At 48.1% G+C, this 25560-nt stretch overlaps 1 protein-coding gene across 1 annotated transcript in view; it reads right to left on the minus strand.

The window, feature by feature from the left end:
* Positions 1–25560, minus strand: part of LTBP2 (latent transforming growth factor beta binding protein 2) — an 88886-nt gene that overhangs the window by 54980 nt on the left and 8346 nt on the right. Inside the window, exons 2-3 of the mRNA XM_067296794.1 lie at positions 21101–21171; positions 12581–12824 (exon numbers count right to left, since the gene is read on the minus strand). Of these exons, the coding sequence (XP_067152895.1) occupies positions 12581–12824; positions 21101–21171 (315 nt within the window). The remainder of the gene's footprint in view (positions 1–12580; positions 12825–21100; positions 21172–25560) is intronic.

Genomic DNA, 25560 nt, shown 5'->3' on the forward strand with positions numbered 1-25560 from the left:
CCTGGGAGGGTGGAGGGAAGGAAAGTGATGTGAAGATCCTCTGGCCTGGAAAAGCAGGCAGTGCCACTGCCACCAGCCTCAGCCAGGCAGGAGACCTTCCTGGCTGGGGAAAGGCTGAGCTGAGCAGGACTTGCCTACCCTGAAGGCCACAGGAATGATCATCAAACTGCCTTCATGCCCAATTCCCAGTCACTTTCAGGCAGATCTCATGCCAAATGGGACTCCAGATGGAGACACCTAGACTGTCACAGCCATATCCAGGCAAGTGACAACCCTACTGCTTACCGCAACAGATCTCAGCCACACGATCAAGCTGCCTAGATGTTCCCAGCGTCCCACTATCAAAGCTCACATGCTCACCTGCCACCTCACAGTGCCACAGTCACTGCTCATACACAGTGAGGTCATCAGGCAAGCAGAAGGGAAGTCATTCAAATCCTCTCCCCACCTGAAGCCCCTGACAGTCTTTGAGGGCTCCTGTATGCAGAGACACCACTGACAACACCCTTTAGCTTAGACACAAAAAGCACTGCCAAAATGGGGTTACTCTAGGCAGAAGTGGGTGTCAGACTACCAGCCTCACACTCACGCTCACTGCTGCTGGTATCTGCCCAGAAGCCACAGCAGTGCCAGCATCCAGACTCCACTGCCATCAGTCACCACAGCAATCAGCTGACCATCACAGAGCCTGCAGTGCTCCAGCTCCAGGATCCCTCCTGTGGCACCTTGCAGCAGTAAGTCCAGCTTCGTGCTCCATCTGGCATATGCCTGTGGCTGGCCTGGATTTCTCTACTGGGTATCAGCTGTTCATGGATCTCTCACTAGAAACCACAGCAACAAACATGCAATTCCATGGGACAGTAAAGGCACCATACATCTGCCCTACACCACCAAGTTCATTCCCTCCACCACTAACATTGCATCTTCTTTCCTTTGGTCTCCAAAGCAGTGCAGGTGCTTAGGGCCACCTGAGCTTGCTCTCAACCTGTCATGTAGTGCAGCAGCTCCTTTTCCTGTGCTACTGCTCTCTTTTCCTCCTTCCAGTCATTCCTCCCTCTTCATTACTAAGTCTAGACCCGGAACACCAGTGCAAAACTTTGGATCACCTCTCTGTTGCACTCCCCCATGCTGTCCCCCATATCAGTCCAGCCTGCAGAGCCAGAGCCAGTTTGCTTACTGTTACAACTTCCACAGTGGGAATTCCCATCTCTGCAGCAGAGCTTCACACATCTGCCCCTTTACTGCCCAGCTCTGTCCACGCCTGCCCAAAATCAGCACCTCCTTGGAAATAACAAGGGGAAAAAAAGCACTTTAAAGAGCTAATAGGTGCAGAAGACAGAGCCCTCTCAGAAGCAGAACCTATACTGTGGAATTTGTCATTACATGAGACAAGATGGAGCAGAGACCTCACTGCACCAACAGTGAAATGCATCTAGATGGTGGGCTGGCAGCTGTCCTTTCCTCACCGAGTTCTCCATCAGAAGTTTCTCTGCAAGCAATACACTTGCTTGCACATAACTACAAAAAGCAATTAAATAAAAATGCTAGAAACTAATCCAACTGCTTCTGCACACTGAGAAAAAATAGAGGGAGAAGGTGATGGACTGTGAATTCTATTTTTAACTGCTCAGGAGCTGCCAGACACTACATAAATGAATTTCTAAAAGCACACAGGCACACAGCTAACAGGTTCCTTTTAAGCAGTCTCTGCAGGTTTAATTTGCTCCTTAGCCAAAGTGGCTGTTCATACTTCTCTGCACAGCTCTCTACTGACATTAAATGCCCTTCTCTCGCCACACGTGCCACCTGCCAGTCTGTCAGTGCTCTTCTTTGCTCTCGTTTGGTGTATTAGGGAGTGAGCAACTGATGCCCTGGAAGAAATCCAGCTCTCCAAGTAGAACATCACCTGGCTGGCCCAAAGGTAGGGCAGAAACACACCCTGCACAAGTGCATGGCACCAGGCTGCCACAACAGAAAATCAGCCCATGCTCCTGCTTGGATCTATTAGCACTGATCCAAAAAATGTCCAGAACTGTGATTTCAAAATACCAAGCATGATGGAGGGCTGTTTGAAATCTGCCTGTCTCTATAGCTGAAGCACAGGCCAGTGAATCCCAGAAAAATCAAAATACAGCCTGCAATTGCTCTCTCTCAGCTTCAAGTGGAGCCAGCAGAGGAACAAGGCCAGGCTGCTCAATTACAAATGCCACATCTGGGCCAAAACTTGCATGCTCCATAGACTAAAACAGGGATCTAAAGGGAGAGGGAGGCAAAGAGGGCTACCACTTCTCTGGAAGCACAGTCCAGTATGGCCTGCACTCTGTTGTGTGGCTGGCGAGATGTACTGCTGCACAGCCCTCCTCTTTCCAAGCGCAGCCACCTGCTCCCATGGGCTGAAACAGTATGAAAGCTACTCCAGTTGGTTCTCCTTCCTGGATGCAGGGGCTGGTGCACTCCCAAAAGTTGTACAGCAGCATGATAAACCGATACAGCACCACTGCCTCACACAGTCACATAGCCTCTCTTATGAACCGATGAAAAGAGATCCATCCAGAAACATCCTAACAGCTGCCACCATGCTAAGGACTCTGCTAGAATAACCATGTTAGTACAAACATCACCCCACGGCCACAAGTTTTGCACCATTACAAAACTGGGTGCAGACTAGGCCAAAACATGGTCTTAAAGTCCATGGGAACATGCTGAAGCAGTGGGAGAGCTGGGTTGCTCCCTATAGTCTACCAATTCACTATGCCTGAACTGAACATCACAGAAAGTTCAGCCATCACTGCTGGCTACACCTCCGCCTTCATTCCCCTTCTGTTTCCCCCATGAAGCACCCTCCAGTGCAGTGAACAGCAAGGTCCCTGCACGGCAGAGACAGGAACTGCATTTGGGGCAGAGATGCACAGGAGACAAAGACAATATAGCAACCTGCCCATGCAGGCCTTATGCCACAAGCATGCCAAGGAGTCCTGTCCCAGAGGACACTCTGTCTACACAAGACACAACAACTGTGAGCCAAGGAACTGGTCCCAGTCCAATGAAACCTCCTACAGAGGCGTTAGACAGAAGGAAGGCTCCCACTGGGTTATGGGGAGGGCTCACTTATTTCCCCTGTATAGCAGAGAGAAAACAAGCACTTTGAGTCTCATTTTTCATCTTATTGACTAGCAGCACTCACCCCCTCTACCAGGCTTCCAACTTCAAAGCCCTGAAAAAACAGATTAGCCTATTCATCCTTACACCCACACACACACCCTCGGGAGTCAGAGAAGTCAGCAACAACCTCCCCACCATTTTACACACAACACAGAGAGGGCAGGCAAAGTCTCTCTAGCCACAAGCACAAAGCAGGGTGAAGAGCTTGCCTCTACTCACACACACAAAGGGCACAGGAGCAATGGGGTGGAGAGGAGCTGTGGCTAATCCTCTCCAGTTGCTCAGTAGCGAAAAGATTAGAGCCCAGCTGGGGACTAAGAACATATCTGGACACATAAGCATGTTACCTGATACCTGATGGCAGGGTAGGTGTTTCTAGGGGAATGGTTCTTCCCCCATGAATCTGCTCTCACTCCTCTGCTATGTGGCCTTCAGTATCACCACTGATAATCATCAGTTACAGGTTTTGTGGTGTCACCAGCATGAAGGGATCAGGAGCAGGCAGAAAGAATTGTGTCTGCATGGCAAAACCTGGGCTCCAATTCCTCAGCTGTGCAGGCCCAGAAGTGACAGAGAAGGCAGAGGTCCAGTGTTGTTATCAACTTGTCATTACATCCATGGAAAAGTTTGGCACTTTGCTGTTGCAGAAAGCCTTGTAGCTGAAAAATTAGCACGGACACACTGCCAAGGCTCCAGGCAATCTAATACATGCTGTCTGCCCCCTCCCGATATCCTCAGGCTCTGAGTATGCTCCCCATACTCCAAAGCCAGCATTCAGCTCAGCTTTGCAGATGTGGGTCTGTTAACCATTCCCCTCAGCTCCCTCCCTCCCTGCCCAGCATTTTGTAGTTCTCAGAATTCCTTCCAATTTGTCAAGATCTCTTCTGGCAATAAAAGGTACCTTGACTCAGTGCAGGACCCCATGGCACACAGGGAAAACAAACCTTGCAACTCAAGCCTTTTGCCTCCAAAGTCCTAAGCACCACTGGCCTTTCATATACAGCCACACTGCATTACTCTCCTCTGCCCAATTTGCTGTTCACTCCTACTCTGCAAAATCTCTGCCTCTCCTTCTTCCCAGATTTCTTCCTCCCGTGGAGGCTTTTTTTCCTTCAGCTGTAACAGACAATACTTTTCCAGCTTGATTATCTTCTTATTTTTTGCTTGTGTGTTCAGTCTCTGCATGACCCTGAAGAGACTCTGCACCCAAGCCTGCACCCAGAGACAAAAACGGGCTGGTGTTTGGAGCTTGGTGCCAGCCCTTCACAGTACCAGACACAGCAGTACTTTCCAGAATGCTTCTGGCAAAAGGCATGTTTCATATGGAGACTTCTCCATCTCCATTTCAACCACACCTTGCACCGAATTAACTTCAGTTCAGACCTCGTGTCCTGCCAGCGCTTGGCAATATATGGAAATTCTCAAAACCATAGAGAACCACTTTGATTTTGATTAAGTACCAGCCTAATCCAAAAAAGGCAGCATACGATCAGCTATGAGAAACTGCAGCATTAATCTATATGCACAAGGGAGCTGAAAGCAAGCTGGAGGGCAATCCTAATTCAGGCATCAGGGCAAAACTCTCCAGCATTTGATCATGTGGCCTTAGTGCTCTTTTAACATCTTTCTTCTTTATATAACTGCTATATAAATTGTATCGTCATAAATGTCCCACATGATGTATGTATACTATATAAAATAGGCTCATATCGGGCATAAGCAGCAGGGCTGTGGAGAAGGCTGGGAGCTGCCCTGGGCTGGTCGCGGCCGGTTCCAACCGGCTCCCTAACGGATGGCGCAGCCCGGCGCCAAACCTGCCGGCCAGAGGGGCACGCGGCACCGCTGCTTGCGTATTTAAGAAAGGGCAGTATGCTCGGGGCAGCAGGGGATGTGAGGGTGCACATGGGAACACACAAAGGGAAAAATGTGAGGACATCAAAAAGACAGAGGAAGAGGATGCACAAGAAACGTAAGAGGAGACACAGGCAGAGACACAAAAAGGGGCACAAGAGGTACCTCTGAGGGGCTTGTGGGGGACCCACACTGGAGCAAGGATACCCCTGAAGAGACTGTGGCCCATGGGGGACCATGCCAGGGAAGTGGAAGAAAAGTGTGTGAGGCAGGGAGCAGCAGAGAGACAGTTACATGCTGCCCTCAGTCTCCTGCACAGCCCCTTGCCTCACTGAAGGGAGGGAGTGTCACGTGGGGCAAAATCAAGGGGAGTGGAGACTAGGAAGGGGAGAGGAGAGGCATTTCCTTAAGTGTTTGTTTCTTTATATCTTCTTTGGTTTTAATTCCTGAATCAATAATTAAAAGTTTATTAATAGGCATTAAATCAAATTAATTGAAATTCCCCAAGTCAAGACTGTCTTTGCCCGCAACAAGGCTATAAACTGGATTTCCTGTACTACTTGGCCTCCCACATGTGCAATGCATTTGCCCTGCACCCTGCTCTCCAGCATGCAGTCTCAGACTAAGTTGACAGTAGCATCATTTTTCTTTTAGTTAGAAGGAAGTGTGCATTTGAACATTTTCTCCCAAAGCTTGGAGGCTGAATTAAGCTATAGGAATGACTCCCAAGGATGTGCAGAAAAAACAGGCCTAGTATGAGGACCATATTTGGAGTTCAAATGAAGCCTGAAAAGCCAGCTATCCTCTTGCTGCTCTGAAGTGTATGTAACCCCCTAGAAAGTAAATACATAAAACACATAAAACAGAATGGTGCTGACAGCTTTAAAACAGCAGAAAGTAGAGCAACTGTATCTAGTGCCAGGCTAGGGAAGGTATATCAGGTAATTTAAAAATAGAAGTATTTTTATATAAGAAAAATGACATTTACTTTCCTCTTGGGTAACTCAAGTTTTTCCTTTAGACTTCCCAGCCAGCTTGCCAGGGGCTTTCAACTGTGTCAAAACAGGAGAGGGGCTGAGATCTGGAACTTGAGCAGAATTGCTTTTTCACCTAATCCCACATGGACTGGCACTGGCTTTTTTGTTTCAATTTTTTAACAGGGTCTCAGATATCCACTCAAAGCTGGCTCTGGATCAAGGAATATAAATGCTTGGCCACCTTGTGAGAACTATATTGCCAAAGAGAAGTACCCAGGAAAGCTGCAGTTAGGGCTTACCTGCATTAGGAAAATATGCCATTCAAGCAACAAGCATAAACATGCTGCAGTGGCGGAAGTCAAGGCTGGCACCAGTGTTTACCCCAGAAATTCAAAGTCACGTGCTACGGACCTCCTGAGCTGGTTCCACCCTATGCAAAGCAGGAAACCATCCATGGCATGTGCGATGGGAATGCACTTACACAGAGAGATTTCTCAACCAAAGTCAGCTTTTATTTTTAGTAGCTATTTGGGTATTAATAAATCATAATCCTCATTAATGTAAAGTGAATGACAGTCATAAGTGAGCAGAAGAGCAGAAGGCATATTCAGTAGGTGCATATAGAGAACTTCTTGTACTGTATGTACTGTTGAGGTAGACAAATAGTCCTGGACACTCAGCAGAAACCCAAGTAAAGTTGTAAGAAAGCTCCCCTTTTCCTCATAAGCATGTGAAGCTCAAAACTGGCAAAACAGGAGGCTTCAGACACTGCTTTGAAAATTAAGACAATCCTATTTCTATTCAGAGCAGCACCTTCCAAACACAGGTGATCTCGCAGTGAATTTTCAGTTTATTTGCTAGCCCTCCATAACAACAAGCTAATCAAGCTGTTTTTGCCGAGCCAGAGCTCTCAGTTTCACACTGTGAATAGCTTTACATCCATCCTTGACAACTACAGTGGCTGCCATGGGCTCCACTCTCCTCTGCAAACAAGCATGCTAGACATTTGACTGCCACCAGAATGGGAGCTGATTTCTAGTCGTGATATTAGAGTCATTACAACCAATTTTCAAAAGGGGAAAATATATTTTCTCCATTCAGCAACCTCCGCTGCACACCCAAGATCCTGCCTTCTGTTTGCTCCCTGCTGCTCTCATCATTAGCTTCCAAGAGAGAGAACAGAGATCTTGGCAAAGCCTCCATGCTGGTATAAGGTTCCCAGTGTCTCCAGGCCAGGAGTACTTGCCACAACTCCTCAACACTTGCTAAGGCATATATCCCTTCCTCTTGTCAGGGAGGGAGGAGATGTCTCCTCCTGGGTGCTGGAGAGGAGGCTCTGAGACCAGGAGTCAGTAGGTCGGGCATGTCACAACTCAGTCTTCTTCCTTTTCCATCCTGAAAACACCAAGCACCTCCTAGCAACTGCCTTGTCTAAACAGAGCCCTCACAAAGGAAGCTCCCTACTCTCCAGAGCTTAGTTCTATTAGGCTGTCTGTGCAGTGTCTCAGCACCTTAAACCACAGCTATTTCCTTTTCCCATGCCCAGGTTGCTGGGAAAAGTGATTGGCTGGTCCCAGTCATCTTTTCTCCATTTCTGCGAAGAGGAAGGGTGTCTTGTATCCCAGAGAGCCCTAGTCCAGCACACACCTCCCATCTGGGCAGCAGGAGTCGCCTCAGTAGATGCTGGTTACAGACTTATGCCCTGTACTTGCACAGCCGTGACTTTCTCAGTGACAGCAGCAGGACCCTTCTCACATGCTGCCTGGAGTCAGAGGCAGGTGGCTGCAGAGCAGCAAGCCATCAGCAAGGAACAGGGGCACAACCGCTTTCCACTCCCTGCTAAATAAACAGGAATTCTTTTGATACTCCAGCCTTAGGAAAACAAAGCTGTTTCCATTTAGCTTGGCTTCTGGGCTGAGGTGCAGCTCCACCCGCACAGTGATCCATCAGGGCTTTGCTTCTCTGGGCGGAGATTCAGGCTGAGATCAAGAAGAGGGAGGATTTGCAGCTAGTCCATGCTAGGAGGGCCTCTAACACCCCTAGGGTTTCACTCTCCAGAGCACTCCCTGTTCCAAACAGCACAGCACCAGGGCCTCCCAGCTTCTGCAGCAGCTAACACGCCCCTGCAGACTCCCTCAAACCACCAGCTCTAAATCTCCACTGAGCTATGACCTGCTAAAGGGACTTGGGAAATGGTACTTATTTCTTAGTCTGGTTTTTAGGAATGAAAGTTTGAGCATCACCAGCTCTGGAGTCAGCAAAGTAATCCCAGAGCTACCCTTTTTCAAGCCATGTCTCCCCCTGTGCAAGTGCTGAGGCCAGAAAAGGCTGGGCATGTGTTCTTCTTTAGTCCCAGGAAGAAGAGATAATATGCACAGGATGGGGAAGCCAAGGAAATGGTGATTCCTCCCTGGTACCTCTCCAGCCGGAGATACAGACAGTTATGTGCAACACTGCAGCACTAACACCTGTGCTCAGGAAGATGCTCAGGCTGATATTCAAGTCCCCATCTTCACAGGACTGCTAATGTGCTTAGAGATGGATATATGACTGCTACACTGAGAAGACCCACAGATCCATTTGCTAACCCTCACATCTGCCAGTTGCAAATACAAACCCACTGTGTGACACATATAACCAGTCCAAGTCTAGTGGTCAAGGAGCTGCTATTTCTCACTGAGATAGAGGGCAGAAGACAGTAGCTTACTTTCAGCTGTTATAGTCACGCTTCCTAGGTTGAGATACAGTGCAGGGACAGAGCTGGGCACTCCCAGCTCAGGTGCCCAATACAGTAAATAAGGGCTCATAAGGTGAGAGGAGGAGGCACCACACTGAATCCCATGGATTCTGCTAGGCAGACAGTTTCATCAGTTTTTCTAAGCATCTCAGTAGCAGTCTGAAAGGTAAATCACCAGCAGTCCAGCTAGCTGAGGCGAAGAAATCATTTTAACCAGCCCTGCCTCTTAGGGAAATGGGCAATATTTTGGTCCAGACGGTTTCTGAATAACCCAAGAGGCTGCTCTCCTACCTCTGAACACTTGCTTCAAAACACGTTGAAACCAAAATCAGCCCCATCCCTGCTTAGAGAGCAGGTCTCTGGGGAGGATACATATTTTTTATTGCGTGTTTGTACGGCATCTAATACAGCACTGTTCTAGTCCATGACTTCAGAACTTCTAATTGCTACCTCAGTACAAATAAACATGAATAAAACCAATATATATGCAAATAAATAAAAAGAGAATGCAAATCTCACTCGTGTAAGGATTGTTTTCCTTTCTTGGCACAGCAAGATGTGGCTTAGAAGTCTATAAGCTCCCACTCTTGCGCAATTCCTCCTTGCTACCAATGAAAATGTACAGGAGGTTGGGGACTGATCATGTGTTTTGGATCACAAACTCATCTCACAACAGCTCTGACCTGGAACCACCAGTGGCTCCCTCTCCTGACCCATCCAAGAGCTTCTTCTACCCTTCTCAACAAATCAGACAAGCAAGCCAGCTGCTGCAGGTTCAGGGCAGGCTTACTGGAAAGAGTCAGTGTCTCAAAAGCACAACTCATCCTGGAGGAGACCAAGGACTGGAAAATCCATCTAAGCTGTTCCTCTCAGACTTCAGAGTGATCAGAAAGCCAGTGAAGTTGAGCACAGGTATGCACAGCCTAAGCACTGATCCTTGTACCTGCAGTTCTGCGTAAGATCTGCCTAGTTCTGGGAAGGCCAATATGCATATTGCTTGTGCTGCTACAGCTCAGTTCCAATATGGAGAAAGTTTGATGCAGAAGCATGGAAAGTACTTTAGTGATAGCACAGAGTGCTTGTGATGTTTTGACTACAGGAACCAGGCTCCAAATTCAGACAAGTCTGAGAGTAAGGTTTTATGAGACAAATGACCAATCTAATAACTGGCTGCCCCCAAAAGCAGAGTCCACCCCTTTTCTTCCCCTCCCCCCCCCCCCGCCTTGCAATTCTGCCCAGTCCCTCTGGTTCTCATGTGACCCCCTCAATAAGCCAATTTAGCCCACTAAGTGGCAGAAAACTATCCTTTATTTTTATTTATTTATTTATTTATTTTTTGCTGTGTTAGCTTTTTGCTGATTTATTGAACTGAATCAACTCACCCAGGGGTCAGGTGAGCACCAGAGCCAGCGCAAAGGAAGCAGTGGGAAGACACAGCCAGGAGCAGTGGCAGCAGGACTGCTCTTTCAGCTGTAGCAGTTAAGCCTGCTTTGGGAACTGTCACCCTCTTATCTTGCTCCACAGCTAGGCCAGAAGTTGGCTGGCTGAAGGGGAGATTCAAAAATATTTGGGAAACAACCCATCAAAAAGCAGCAAAACTTCTAAGTCATGCCAGTCTGTGCCATGTGGTACAGTTCACAGATAAAATCCTGGTAGCTGAATTGTACAGGGAAATCTGCACTGACTGAAGTGAGGCATTTCAAAACACAGACAGGTGCCTGAGTGGAGGCAGCTCCCCACCTGCAGAACACCATTATGCAGGTCACCTTGTATCACCTGAGAAGGAAACGCACCAGTCTGCAGCAGAGCCTACCAGAGAAGCAGTAAGAGCTCCCTCTTGAAGACATTTGCAGTGACCTAGACAAAGCCCTGAGGAATGCACTGGAAGGCAATCAGTATTGGCTGATTATTAAGAGACAAATGTCAAATGCTCTTGTTGAAGTGTGAGATAAGGCAATGTCCTATGGCTTCCATGGGTTATGAATAACAAAACGCATGACATGGTCCTCAATGGAGTCCTATTTCTTTGGGACAGTGCCAAAGGATTTAAGGTATAGAAGGCAGCTGGGCATTCAGCAATCCAAGCTCAGCAGCCACTAGACGCCATGTCTAACTGTCTGGACAGTAATACTCTGTCAATGCCTGCACAGTCCTGTGCCCTCTGTGCAGAGCCTGAGGTCATGTTCCTTACTAGGAAAGCCTTAAACAGGTGGCATATCTCCAAGGACATTGCTCTCTCTCCCCTCCAGTCTTTGCACACAGAATGGTGGTTTGGAGGTGTAGGAGGAGGTCATTACTGTGGGGAAACTCATTAGTAATGACCGGGATTGCAGGCGTGTGCTAAGGCTGTGTGCTACTTGTGAGCCAAACCTCTCTCAGGGCAGCAATGATGTGGGCTTGGCAATCACCTTTGTTTTGCCTGAATTTGGTTCCCACCAGATAAGTCTTTCATTTGGGCACCAAGATATGCTGGCTTCAGTGAACCAATTCATGTCAGTCAATTCCTTTTCAGTCATCCGAGCCCCTCCAAAATTGTAGATGGGTAGTAAGTGAGAGTAAGTGTCTAGAGATGTCACCAGCCCATGCGTTGCCTTTGCTTCAGAAGAGACTGAAATGCAACAGCTACAGATACTTTAAAAGTAACCTGTAGAAAAACAGAAAAACAAAGGCCAAATTGCCCATTCACCAGGCAGCTCTGATTAGCACTGGCTTCCACCAGAAGCCACATGTAACTTCTCTGCTGTGGTGGCCACCAACAAAATGAATCTTTCTGTAGTAGCAGCAAGAAATACACAGGCATTTACAGGTGGTGCGGGGTCTAATATTTTGCTCCCATGTCCATGGCCTCTTACAGAAAAGCAGAGGTGGAGTTTTTTTGAAAAATGTGCAGGTTGTTCTGTTCCAGGGGGCACCATTCCCAACCTCACCATCCCTGCCAAGCTGCCAGAATAACAGAGGTACTAGTCAGGGAAGGGCACCTTTCATAGTTACTGCCTCCTTAAACAGAAGAACCACGGTTCCAGCAAGACTTCACAGAACACAAAATGTGAAGGAGCTCAGGTACAAGAACACCTCAGAACTGACTTGAGGTAGCCAGGCTGAAACCAATAAGCTCTTTTTGACACACAAGAAACAAAGACAATGCCACAGTTGTCACCCTAAGCTTAATATGTCCTCTAGAAGAGTCTTTCCTTTGTAGACCACCCTGAACTCCAACAGCTGCATCTTTGCTTCAGTACCAAATATGCAGGCACCTAACGGTACAGAAATGACCCACATGACAGTAGAGTGACACAAGGTTACATAACAACTAGCTCAATGATTGTTTCTGAGGATACTCACCTCAGACATGCTACATGTATCATCACTTTCACTCATGTCGGCACACCTCAGACCTATGTTCCTTCCCGTGAGAATTACCTGGATATACTTTTCTAAACACATCCTCTTCTGAAAGAAAGTAAAACCCCGCTCCTCAGTCCACCCTGCTACTACCTCTAAGGCTGTTCAAAGACCAGACAAGGGCAAACTGCTGAGCTACACAGCACTCATTCGTTGTGGGTCTGTCATTATCCTGTCCCATTCCATTTTGTGCCTGGGCACCATGACACAGTGCTGGAGACAAATTTAGTCCCTCAGAAGGACAGCAGGGCCTGACACCCTTATGTCAGCCCCGGGGAAAAGCCACTACCTGGAATCAAGGTATCCTGTCTTACAAAGCAGAGCAGTAATCTCTGGGCAGTGGTGAGACTAAGGGCATGGAAGCTTGGGGCTTGAGCTAGTCTGACAGAGCACATCATTAGCTGCATGTCTATTTGTACAAGCTTCCTATTGGGAACTGGGGTTGACTTACACAGCTGGTGAGTGCCATGGGATGGGTGCCTGAGCCACTCTCAGGGAAGCTTCTCTCTCTGCAGTGCTGATTCTCCTCCGAAAAGAGCTTGCAGGGCGCCGGAAGGCGGCAGCAGCACCAGGAGGATAATATTCTTGCTCAGGAACAACTTCTTCACACCTGGAGCCCTGGAAGCCTGAGCGACAGATACAGACCTGGGGCCGACTGCAGGAGCCCTTGTTCTGGCATGGAGGGTCGCAGACAGCTGAGGAGACACAGAAAGGCAGTTAGCAGGACACATGGCTCTCTGGGCAGTGTGCTCAGTGCTAATCAGCGCAGCCTCTCTTATGCCATGGTGGTACACAGCATGGGGTAGCACAACCAGGGAGATCCCATCTCCTCTCTGCCTTCTGCTCCTGCAAGCAGGTAGATCTCCCCTCCTCATGAGGAGGATTAGGCCATACATTTCACACATGCTCGTTCCTGCCCTGGCCTGGAACCAGGCCCCAGGAGCAAAAGGCTCAGTATTATTGCTACCTGAATCCCTAACGCAGGGTCACTGCCGTCAAAGACAAAGACCGAGGCCTTGTTTCTGTTCTCACTTTTCCCCCATTGATCTCTGCAGAGCACTTCTCAAGCTATATTTGGTTAAGAAAGACCAAAAATGGGCACCAGGGTTTGCCCAGGAAAGCATATGGTCTCCAGTATGCCCTGTAGAGCTGCGGGCAGGAACAGGGACTCAAATCCAAACCGGAGGCAGCAACTGCACAAGAAGAAGCAAGTTTTATTATGTTTCAGCATTTGATTTGCACAGTCCCCCTGTCCTGTCCCCTCAGGAACGTTCCAGCTCTCCCTGCATCGGCTAATTTTGGAGTCACTGTGCTCAAATTCCTCTGCAGCTACAAGGACTTACAGTTCATTAACTTCATGCCTAAATCACTCTCCAAGCCTGTGTGTGTTCCTAATTACAGCACATCAGCTTCAGTTTGCACCCCAGGAGGAAACTGCTGTTAATTATACGCTGGACCCTAACACTTCCCAAGTTAACAGACGCCAAATTTGATTTATAATCCAGTCAGCAAAAGCCAGGAAATCACAGCTTGCCCAGGTAGTACCAGGCTAGTTGTTCTCAGCAAGCATAATTAAAAGGGCACTGAAAGACTCTGTCTTCCTTCAAAGAAGGAAAGGGCCAGCTAGCCAAAGAGCAGTGAAACCCCATTGGCCAATGTAAGACAAACATTAATCTTCACCTGAGGTTCAGCCACGTGGAAACATTGTGGAAGGCTTGAAATGTGCAAAGACTACTTCTGCTCAGGGCTTATTAACCAGAACTCCTCCAGGGAGGTAGCAGGAGCAGTCTGACATCCCAACCACCTTCACACACAGCTGCTTGGTTTTCATGAACCCATCATTCCCTCTCTGACTATGCTCTCACACAACATCTATCACCATGAGATCCAAGCACTTCTGCAAGATAGGCTGCTTCTGGACAACAAACATATTTAGAGCTATAACCCCATGTGCCATTCATATATCAGGCCCACCATACATCATCCTGCTGTTGCCAAGCAAGGGATGTCTTGCGCTGGCTCTGAGCCCCTCTCACAGCAGTATAGGAAGATGCCCTCAACAACCCTTCCATCACCCCAAAACTGGTCTGTCATTAACTTTTCCTAACTAGATCAGGGATACGTTGGCTGGAACACTTCATTTGACCTTTATTACTGTGTTAATGCTCAGGAAGGAGGCAGATCTCAGGCAAAGGGAGAACCCAGATCACATAGGGCTGTATAGGTTAAAACCAGAGCTTTTGATTAAAACCCTCAGTAAAATCAATCAGACACCACTGTAGACTCTGGAACAGAGACAGGGCCCTAGTCTGGCAGGAATTAACTGTCTCTGGGAAGTCCGGCACTCCAAAATTTGATGTCATTTACAATAATTCAACTGTGATTTAAACAGGCTCCCAGTCCATACCACTATCTCCCAATAAGTGCCTGATTTAGTAAACTCCATCAGACCAGGAAGCCTGCCATTCCAAACAACCACTTCATATGCTGAAATATTGCAGAGCAGGGAATTGCAGTAACAGAGACTCCAGGACCTGAAATCACAACATTTCTCACAATGTCTCCCACAAACAATGTTAATATTCAAGTTAGACGTAGACTATGCCCTTCAGCAAGAAAACAGTGATAAGCAACCAGGCACTCTAAAAAGTCCCTAAGGCAGCTGATATAAAGAAGAGGAAGAAGGGAATGGGATTAGTCTTCCTGTTCCTTCACGCAGGATGGGTGGGGAGCTGCCCTAGCTGAAATACTCCAGCTCTAGGATTAATCCCCTTCCCTGTTTCCTTTGCAGACTCAGAAAGAACTTGAAAGAGCTTTTAAAAGTCACAGGTTTTGACTGAGTCTAGATACGCAATGGAGGAAGAACAAATCATTCAGTAGAAGTACTGCCAATTCCAAGTGTGTGAAAATCATGAGTCAGGCCCCCAAAACTGTAAAATTGTCAGATAAAACAAGAAGGTTAAAAATATATATTTGGAGTCTTTCTCTTTGCTTTTTGGTTTCTGACCCCAGGGGTTAGTCTGAGATGTTTCTCCCCAGCCATGAGAGTTATAAAAAGATTCTGTTAAGATGAAAGCTACTCATTTCTTCTCATTACAGTCTCATGTAATCACCTGCTCCAGGAGCTGGGGCTTTAAGAAAAGCAGCAACAGATATTTCAAAACTCTTAATAAAAGCATGAAATTTGGAGCACTGCTAAAGTATTACTCAGTAACAATCCTATTTTGTTAAAGAGCATCTAGCAATATCCTCACAGATCAAGTCTTGTGTTGTCTGGTCTTCAGTGCATGAAATATGTTGTCACTGCAGAGTAACACTGCAGGGATGATTGTTATACGACTCTAACCACCTAGGCAGGGAAGGCAGGTCTGTAAGAGGGAAAGGCTGCTGAGTCCAGTTCTATCATTTTGCAGACATTATGCTATAGAATCCCTTATGTTAGCCTGACCTAGGTTTGAGCAATGACATTGCAAGGTGACATTCAATTACTGTGTCCTTGCTGGTCTGCATGCATGCTAGGTCTAGGACAGTGGTACAGCTTTTCACTGTAAGCTCTCTGAGCTGCTCTCCTGCTCAGTCCCATTTAAATGTGGAAAAACTTGTCCATCCACCTAGGTATCACCCGGAAAACTGTAGGAAGGTACTGGAGTACTCTCACCACTGCGGTGATTTAATCCACCTTCTCATGGAAGAGTGGAGTGCTTATTGATGTGAACCAATACATAACCTGGGCTCTAACTTATACTTCTGACTACGTTAGCAAACCCAGAAGGGAAGGACAGTTTAACATGAGCAAGAGATCTGTGCAGGCTTGACAGGCAGGGAGATCAATAGCAGTGCATGAATAAGAGAGTGAAAACAACTACAGTGAAACAGTCTCTGCTCAAAGAACCTACAGTCACTGTACAGAGGGCAGACAAAAGGAGAGAGCATGTGAATATCATCTCCATTTTGCAGATGTGGAAAAGCCCAAGTGCTAATATGACTGTCTGAAGACACACTGTGAGACCACAGCAGAGCTAGTGACAGACCCTGGGATCCCTGCACCTTCATCAAATATCCTAACCACAAGTCCATCTGTACAAGATCAGAAAGTGCATGAATTTATTGAATTCTTCCCAATATGCTAATTAAAAAGGTTTCTTTTTAAATTTAAAGTATCCCTATCATAAAAAAACTTATCCTGTATTACCAGGCCAGCCAGGGCTGGTACCTTGGGGAGCAGCAGAGAACCATGGTAAAACATGTTGATAAAAGTGGAGGTAGTTAAAACTAATGTTGGGTGTCTGGCAGAGGAAGGCTGAGCAAGAAGATTTCCCTGCTCTGATGGTTAAGCAGAGGGGACAGAGTCAGTCTGAGTAGGAAGTAAATAGCCAGCTATGAAGAAATACAAGCAGCAGCTAAATTATCTGTAAGTGCACACTGCAGCTTCCCCTGAAATCCAGGCAGTGCAGGGAGGCTTCTGGACAGCCTGTGTACACAGATTTCTTCTTCGCTGACACCAGGACATAAAGGGAGAGAGGGAAGAGCTGGTATGCACCTGAGTATCATCCCAGGATGAAGAAGAACAGGGCAGGAGCTTGGATGCACTCCTAGGTACCAACTCCAGGTGTAGCCTCTTTCCTTTAATTACCCTTCCTGAGGGAAGATCTTTGAAGACCCACAGGATGCCCTGTCTGCAGTTCAGTGTGTAGATCTGACAATGTTTGGGTAGAAACAAAGCCCATTCCAAGCAGGTGAGAACTTCTTCCTTAACTCCCTTCTCAACTCACTTTCACTTTAGCAGAAAATATCTGAAAATCTTATTTCTCTTTTTTATCTTCCCAGTCATTGACTCAGGAAGCTCCCCAGATGCTGACTGCACTTTAGTCCTAGAAGTTGGAACATACCGAAAGGCTAGAGAAGTCTGCCTAGAGCTTGAGTTCAGTCATGAAAAGATGTTGCAAGAGCAAAAACTCTGGAAAAGTGTTGGTGGAGAAGGAAGAAAACACTAGGCTTGCTAGGTGATGGGGACTGAACTAAGGCAACAGTTAGGCCTATCCTCTCTCCTGTATCCAGACTCAGACCCATCAAAACCAAGGTTCTGCCTGAGACCAGAACACCAACTTCTTCCCTGCTTCATCACACTAAGACATTCCCTCTGGCTGCATTTCTGCCCTGCTATCTTTCCTGATATGCCTCATAGCAAAGACCACAGGATCAGAAACTAAACAACATTACAGTGCAGAAATTAACTAGGACAGGATGTCCAGCTTGCCTTGGCAGCTTTAAGAACAGCCAAATATCCCCAGCAGATTGAACTCCAGCAGAAAAGCCCTGTGAGCAAAATAGCTGGGAACTAAACAATGTTTACACCACTGGTCTCAATCTACGGGCTGCCTGAGGTTTACCGTCCCCTGTCAGGGGGACACTGTCAGACCTGATCATGTTGACAGTGTCCTTTTAATTAATCCTTGGGAACAATGGCCCAGCACCTGAGCAGTCACTAGACAGCCCACATGGCTATGAGCCCAGATCTGTGCGGCTCCTACAATAGTCCCTAATGAGAGAAAGATGCTGCCATTGCTGGCCTCATGCTCTGTTTATAGACAGTCTGGCAGCACAACACACTCTCTACCGTTTGGCTTCTGTTTACGGGGGGGAGGGAGAAGGAGAAAGGAGGTGAGTCAGCCCTTGGCCCCCTGCTCCTGAACAGTGATTGTTCATGTAATTATTCCAGAGTAGCTGAAGTGTTGTGAGATCCTGCAGCAAACAAAGCAGAGCCTCATTCCCACTAAACATGCGGGCAGCCCCTCATACTTGAGCGAAGTCAGGTGCTCTCAGATATTCTGGGCAGAGCTGTCATGTTCAAAAAGCCGGCCCAGTGCTGGTACTTGTGCTCCCCTCCCACCCAGGCTGCCTCAGCACTGCAGACAGCCCCTCGCCTCCCTAAGAGAGAATAAAAACACCAAGGCAGGTGGGTGCATAGAACAGGTGATCCCCTAGGAAGGCACAACATTAAAAGGCCTGTGCCTGGGCTGAGTGGTGAAATGCTGTCATTTAGAGACAGGGATCACTAACAGGGACTGCGCTGTGATTAGAGAGAGCTATTACGGACAGAGACAACAATACAGTTGCCTCTAATTTGCATCTCACTGGTGCCTTCACAAACTCTTTCCCTTCTACTGCTGTGTCTGGGACCTTGAAATGATCTCCATCCAGCAACCAGCTATTCTGTAAGTCCAAACAGCTACATAAACCTGACCGGGTCCCCCCGGCCCCTCAGGACACTGCTCAGGGCTGCCTGGCTCAGCACGGCTCTGATTCCCAGCAGCAAGGCGGCTTGGCCCGGCCAGCCGTAGTGCACGCTCCGGGGCTACAATTCTGACTCCTGCATCATGCAAATAGCTTTGGCAGAGCAAAGGCAGTCGGGGCCTCCATCACAAGACCTGGAACATTTGGAGTAACAGCAGCAGCGCTTGGTGAGCGGAAGGTTTTAATCAGCCAGCATTATGAGAGCTTGGAGCTGGGAAGTGAGAGCCTATCATGAAGGCTATAAAAGATGAGCAGAGGAAAAATGTCAGTTGGTCACAAGAGGAAGAAGAAATTTCAGAGGCTGGGGGTGTTGCTGGCCCACAGAAACTCAACCCCAAACAGGAAAAGAATTCAGAGTCTTGCATTTTTATGCTAAAGAGAGAAATTTACACGTTTATGCTGGATAGAGAACACCACTGGGCTGGAGGCGGCTTTGGAGCCTCAAGTCAGCTGGTGCCAATTCATCAAGGAGGACTGGTGGGACTGACGGCAAGAAATGCACTGGCTCCCTGCCCAGCAGCCCCTTCAGCAGGGATGCAGGTGGCACCAGCGCCTCCACTCAGCCCACACCTCACGGCATGCCTTGCAGACACCCCCGAAGGCAGTGTCAGAGACCAGTGCCACAGGGAGTTGCAAACGGAGGGGCCCAGTGGGGACCTTCAAGCCCTCCCGCCCAGGCTTTCCCTGTGCCCAGGCCCACGCTGCCTCAGCTCCTAGCAGCTATAGTAGGGAGGAGCACGGGGCCAGCCGGAGGAGTGGAGCCCTTCTCGGCCCCTACCCCACCACAGGCACCCAGGCCCGCCATGGCCATTGCCATGGAAACGGTAAGGCCTGGCCTGCACTGGAAGGGGCCATGCTCTCCTTGGCCCTTCTGATTTGGGAGGCTGAGGAGGGCCAGGGCCCTCTCCCCTCCTCACCATGGTCTGGCTGAGACCTGGCCCCTGACCTCCCCTTTGCGGGAGGCGAAATATCCCTCACTGGCAATGCTCAGCCCAAGGGTGTGCTGCTCCCTTCCAAGGCTTCCAGTGATATTCCTATGTAATGCACTTAATTATTCCCTCATAAGGCTTCTAGTGACTTTCCTATACAATGCAATTAATTAATTCCCCCCCTCCACCCTTAGCCCTGCCAGCCACCCCTCAACTGTCACCTCAGGGAGTTGCACTCTGTGAGTAGGTAACAACCCCCTGGGCATTACCAGGAGGAGCAGAGCAGTCTCCTGGCACAGACTCTGCTCGCCAATCAGGTTCCCATTGTCTCCAGACAGTCTTCCTCCCTCTCTGTGTATTTGCCAACAAAGGCGACTAGAGATGCCAGGCTAACGAAGAGGACAAATGCAGTCTACACAGTCATATAAAACACCAGCGCAGCCCCTCGCTCCACAACGGCACAGCTCTGTTTCACTGGTGGTGCAGGATTCCCTCAGCAACTTCTTCCAGAATTTGGACCCACTGAAGGCAGGCATCCAAAGTGGAAAAAAGCCCTGCTGCTTCAGTCTGAGGCTCCACCTGCCCAGGAGTTGAGGGGCTCATTCTGGACTGCCCATCCCATGGGCATAGAGATGTCTTTCCCAGCAGGCTGAGTAGCACAACAGCAAATACTGGAGAGGAGGCATTTGTGAGACAAATTCCTCACTTGCTCAGCAGTTCTGGAGGACTGATACATTTGGAAACTCACAAACACCACTGGATTCACAGGTTATGAAAACTAACCAGCAACCAGCCCTGATTTACAACCTGATTCATGCATCTCTGGGTCCTAGCTTGTGTGGTTAATGATGTCACCAGAACCCCTTGCACAGGATTATTTCCTTGTAAATCACTCCACACTGCTCTCATCCCATGAACACGCTGGAGCCAAACTGCCCCCTAGGAGGCCCCAGCCCGGAGGGCCCAGCATTTTCAGTCACTGGAGTTCTTCGCATGGAGGACACCATGGGGCCACACATGGATGCAGGGGAGAAGGACACAGCTCTTTGCACTAACCCGGCCCCAGTAAATCCGCATTTTGAGAAGGCATGAGGAACTTGGCCTTCTGGATGCAGCTGCCCCATGCTGGGCAGTTTCAATGCTGCAGGAATTCCCTACCACCTCCCGCTGTTACAAAGCCATCCCACATGTTGCCTCATGCTCCAGCCCCACCCATCCCAGCCATTTTGCCAATTTTATTAATTGCTTTTTTTTTAATAACATTCAGATCATCTGAAGCCCTGATTTCCCCTTCAGCATAAGTAATGTTTGCCTGTGTAAGCACAACCCTACTCTGTCAATTCCCATCTGCTGTGTTTTTCACAGACTTGAGTCTTACTCCAAACAGGACAATAAAGTTGTAGGGCTAGAAACTAGTCTTTAAATATGTCATTGTAATACCCTGCCCCAACAGGATTCTGCTCTTGACTGAAACTAATGACGATAATAAAATAAAGACATAATTACTCAGTGTGAGCAGAATTTGCCAGCAGGCACAGAAAGCTGACCTCAGGTTAACGTGCACATGGCAAGGCCACAGTGCTGTAGCACAATGCAGTAGAGGCTGTTCTCTGCTGCAGCTCTGGGGAATGCACATCTGACTACCCTACCCAGGCCGATGGAGGACATATGTACAGGGTCATAGCAGCATTTGAATACTTTCAGGGGTGCATTTTGAGACCCGTGCTGGCTGAGACTTTCATACTCACGTTTGATGCACCGGTTTGTGCCTGAAGCCGTTGTCCACCCTGAGCAACACTGTCTCCCGCAGACATTCGGCCTAAGCAAAAAGACAAAACAGCATGATTAGGAAAAGGGGAAGCTGAGGTCTCTCTGCAGCCAGCACCTCTGAGTCACCCATAAAATTATTTCCTGCAGCATCTGATACTTCCTTCCAGATGGACCAGCAGCTGAGATCAAAACCAATCGGACAAGGGCTGAGTTGTTTAAGTGCTTGGAAAAGAAAACCCCAAGGAATATGTGAATGCTGCAGTGTGAGCAATTCCATGGGGAGTGTCTCCCTTTTGAACTGTTGTTATGCTCTGTTCCTGGCACAGTGCTGAGAGCAACCATTTTCCTCACAAGAGTAATTGGAGACCAATGACCTGTGATCATTAAAGATCTCACAGCACTTTATATTTTGTTCATAGTATTGGGGTATAAATTGGGCCAAATTCCAACTTTGGTCATTGCATTTCGCCTTCATAAATGCCCCAAGCTGTTTCAGCTGAAGACAACATTTTGCTCTGGCTCCTGCTCCAGACTGCTGCTGTCTGTTGCTGTTCAGTGCTCCAGCCCCACCCAGAGAGGGCCTGCACGCCAGCGGCTATGCTGGCCACTCCCTGGCTTTTCTCCCTTTGCGAAAACCCATGTTCCACATCCCAGCTACCTACCTTGGGCACAACGAGCCCATCAAACAGCAGGGCATTCTCCGGTGCTAACAACAGTTTTGTGCCTACTTGACATGCACAGTGTTATATAATTTCAGGATGCTTAAATCTTTTCCGTGGTTGTTAAGTTCAGCACTTTGCTGCAAGGACTTTTTGACTGCCTTTCCATAAACAACATCCTTCCCACCTATCCTTCATTATGTGTTTTCAGGCTATTTTCTGTAGTGATCACTGGCAACAGACAGTTGTGCATCCAACAGGTGCTGTGCAAAGCTTAAGCAGGCAGCTAATCCTGCTTCCTCTGGTGACTGCTCACATTTAAATGGCTATCAAGAGAAGGAATAACAAGTGGCTGGTTGTTTTGTGAGACTGTTTACCCATCATGGAAGGAAGTTTTGGGGAATATATAATCTTTGCATGTCTAGGTAGGTGGGAGAATACAGTCATCAGAAGATGTAAAGTTAGAAGTAGAAAGCCTGAAAGCTCTGGAAAGGCTCTGGAAATGAAGTTGGGAGTATGGTTTATTTCTAACTCCAGACAGGGCAGTTAGAGCAGCTGACAGAATTTACAAGAATCCCAGAAACATACACATTTATTTTCTGGAACAACTTTCACAGAAACACAACAGGGTCAGAGGATGCTCTAGCTCAGCAGTGGAATCCTAGTGATTCCTGCATCCACATGGCATGTGATGGAGACTCCAGAAGTGCTGGAGCTCAAACGGTGGAACTCACATTTTAAGAGTGCCAAAGACAGTGGGTAACAGGCATGTCAAGGGATGTTCTGGAGTTCAGGAATGAAGCTGCCTGTATAGATGCAAGTACTGCACATGGAAAGAGGAAGTGGTCTGAGAGGCCCCATAATTTGCAAAGCACTATCCAACCCTTCAGGATCAACCTTTTATTAACCTAGGCAGACTTTATAGGGAGAAAGCACATAAATTCCTTTGATGTGACTTCCTGCAACAATATAAGCCAAAGAAATAATTCTTGCATCAACTCACTTCTGTTCTGATTTGGCTAGAGCACTGTTTTTCACTCTGTTGTCCATGGACACCTAGGCTATCTATGGGGCTCTTCTTTAGGACAACCGTAGAAAGTATCCAAGGAATGCAAATCTGTTGTCAGCAAACTTCCATTTACTTACTATATAAGAGCCCACAAGAGGCCTTGAACATTTTAAAGATGTGCAAATCAGTAACGGTTGAAAATGACTTAGCTGGAGCATGTCTTTACATAATTAAGGGCTGCTGAAGAACTCTACTCCAAACATCAGCAAGGCCTACTTTGCTTAGACTGTCACAGCTCCCATTCTTCCATCAGTAGAGCTGAAACACACTTTGCAAACCATAATCAGCAGATCTGGCAAAGAGCAAAGCCCTTTCCCATTCTCACTTTAACTTACTGACATAATCAGAGGTTGCTTCTTGTAGGCAAAGTAAGTACCTTCTTTAAAGAAGCTGTTTTGGCCTTGAATCACACTATCAGTTCTTCATGAAATTAAAGTTCAAAGTCTATCTACATCTCTCTCACACACACTCTGGAGGGAGCATACTGATAACTGCTCTCAATGCCAACAGCAAATAGGAGTTTATAGGAAAAAGCATGAGACTAGCCAGACAGGGGTCCGAACCCTAGCAGACAAGATCATTCTTTGAAGGCATTAAGTCCCTGTAGGAGTAGGCACAAGTGAATCAGTAGCAGAGTTAAATCGTATCCCCATAAACAGAATGAGATTGGATTAGAGTAGTCTGAAACAACAGACCCAGACAGAGCACTGTACCTGTCAGAGGTGATGAAGACAGCACCACAGGCTCCTAGCAGGGCTTTTCCCAGGAGTCTTTACAAAGGGAACTAATCTGAGACATTCTTGCCTTGTTGGACCCCAGTGTTACGCCCCTACCTTAGTAGTCCAAAGATACTCTGAGCTCTCACATTTCACTTTCCGACCATGGGGAGCTCTGGGACCCACCTGGGCTCTCTGGGAGATGCTGCCAGATTTTGTAAACTGTGGCAAAGGCCAGAGCAAGCCTTCCATGCCACAGATGGGGCCCCTTATGCCACAGCTAAGCACTTTCTGTAGCAACCTGCCCAGTGGCTCCCTCTGAGCTCTTCCACTCGCTAGGCAGGCTCCATCTCTGTACCATGCTTGGTCCCTTATGACTGCTAGCAGGCCCCACCCACCCAGCGTGCCCTCCAGCTGGCCTGCCATGGCCTTCAAAGGCAAGGGCCAGCAGGTCCAAAGGAGCAGCCACATCCTGTATGGGCAAAGCAGAAACCCAAAGAACAAGCACAGAGCAGAGCAAAGGTCAGGGCTAAGTCATCAGGTGTGGTGAGTTTGGCAACAGAACATCTCCAAGAGGGACATGCTAGGCATTGTGAGAGGACAGGCACGTTCATCAGGTGCTTTCTGGCAAACCTCACCCCTAGCCAGCCAGGCTCCCACCAGTGGCATTCTCAGTGCCTGTACCCATGGGTGCAATGCCCTTGCCCCGAGGAGCCCTGTTATCCTCCTACAAGTACCTTCCCACTGCTGGAGGTCATTGCAGAGAGACTGGCACCACTATGGTGAATCCACCAGGCCTCTGCTCTCACACAGACACCCTCAGGGCCACCAAGTCTCACCACCTGCCATGACACAACAGACACCAAACCAAACCCAGCCCTACAGGGCCAGCATGGTGGGGAGGAGAGAAGGAGAAGGATGGGACATATCCTTGGATTGGCTGTTGACCATTGCACCATCCTTCTTGGGGGGCAGCAGCAGGGGAGCTCACCCTCCCACGAGGAACCAACATCAGCTCCCAGCATCCCAGCAGCTCTCCTGGAGCCTCCTTCCCAGCCTCACAGCACTGAGTCTGGGAGACAAGGTAGGAAGGAGAGAGCCTTCCCCCTGGTCTCAGTGGACTGTGGAGAACCCCTAGAGAAGCAGAAGAAACATCCAAGAGACAGAACAAATAGAGTAGAGGTGCCTGGAGAGGTGTGGGACTCATTGTCAGACAAGACTAATTACTGGGCAGGGGCCAGAAAAATAGAGGGTGAAAGCTGCAGAGGGGAGGACCAAAATCATCTATCTCTCTGTTACTTGGGGAAGGCAAACACCACAAGAGACAACACAGCCATGCCAGGCTGAGAGCTCCACACACGAAATCAGCAACAGACAGCAAATATTCTGAAGAGGAAACAATTTTGTAATTTTGGGAGTGTCCTCATGATTCCTGTGGCACAGGCAAGATTGAATCACTCATCTTCCAAACCCCAGGGGAGACAAGTCAGTGTCATCATCTCCAAGTTATGGATGGAAAGAGGTTGAGTTATGTCCACTCAGTATGTTACCAGCAGACCCACATTTGTTCTGCCTGTGTTTCAAGCCAGCAGGACATGGTACTGCTTCCCATCTGAAAGTCACAAACCTGTTAGCCTAGTGCCAAGCTAATACATACTGCCTTTAGCTGGGCTCCCACCCACTCACCATGTGTTGAGTAGACTTAGCGTGAGACAGAGAGGGAAATACTTTGCCAAGGATTACACTGCAAGTCCATGACACAACTCAGAAAGTCTCACAGCTCACTGGCTCATTGTTGTGCATGGTGAAGCTCAAATAGCTAATGCCAGTGTGAAGGGTCCTTCAGACTCTAGACATACAGATTGCGAAGCAGAGTTTATTCTCAGACTGAGCCATCCCTGTCTCGGTCATTCTCCAGCTGACTCCAGACATCAGTTGCTAACCTCAGGAGAAGGGAGATGCTAGCACTGGGGTTATGTTCTCCAAAGGACAGC

Source organism: Apteryx mantelli, chromosome 4, assembly GCF_036417845.1.
Source record: "Apteryx mantelli isolate bAptMan1 chromosome 4, bAptMan1.hap1, whole genome shotgun sequence".
Classification (NCBI taxonomy): domain Eukaryota; kingdom Metazoa; phylum Chordata; class Aves; order Apterygiformes; family Apterygidae; genus Apteryx; species Apteryx mantelli.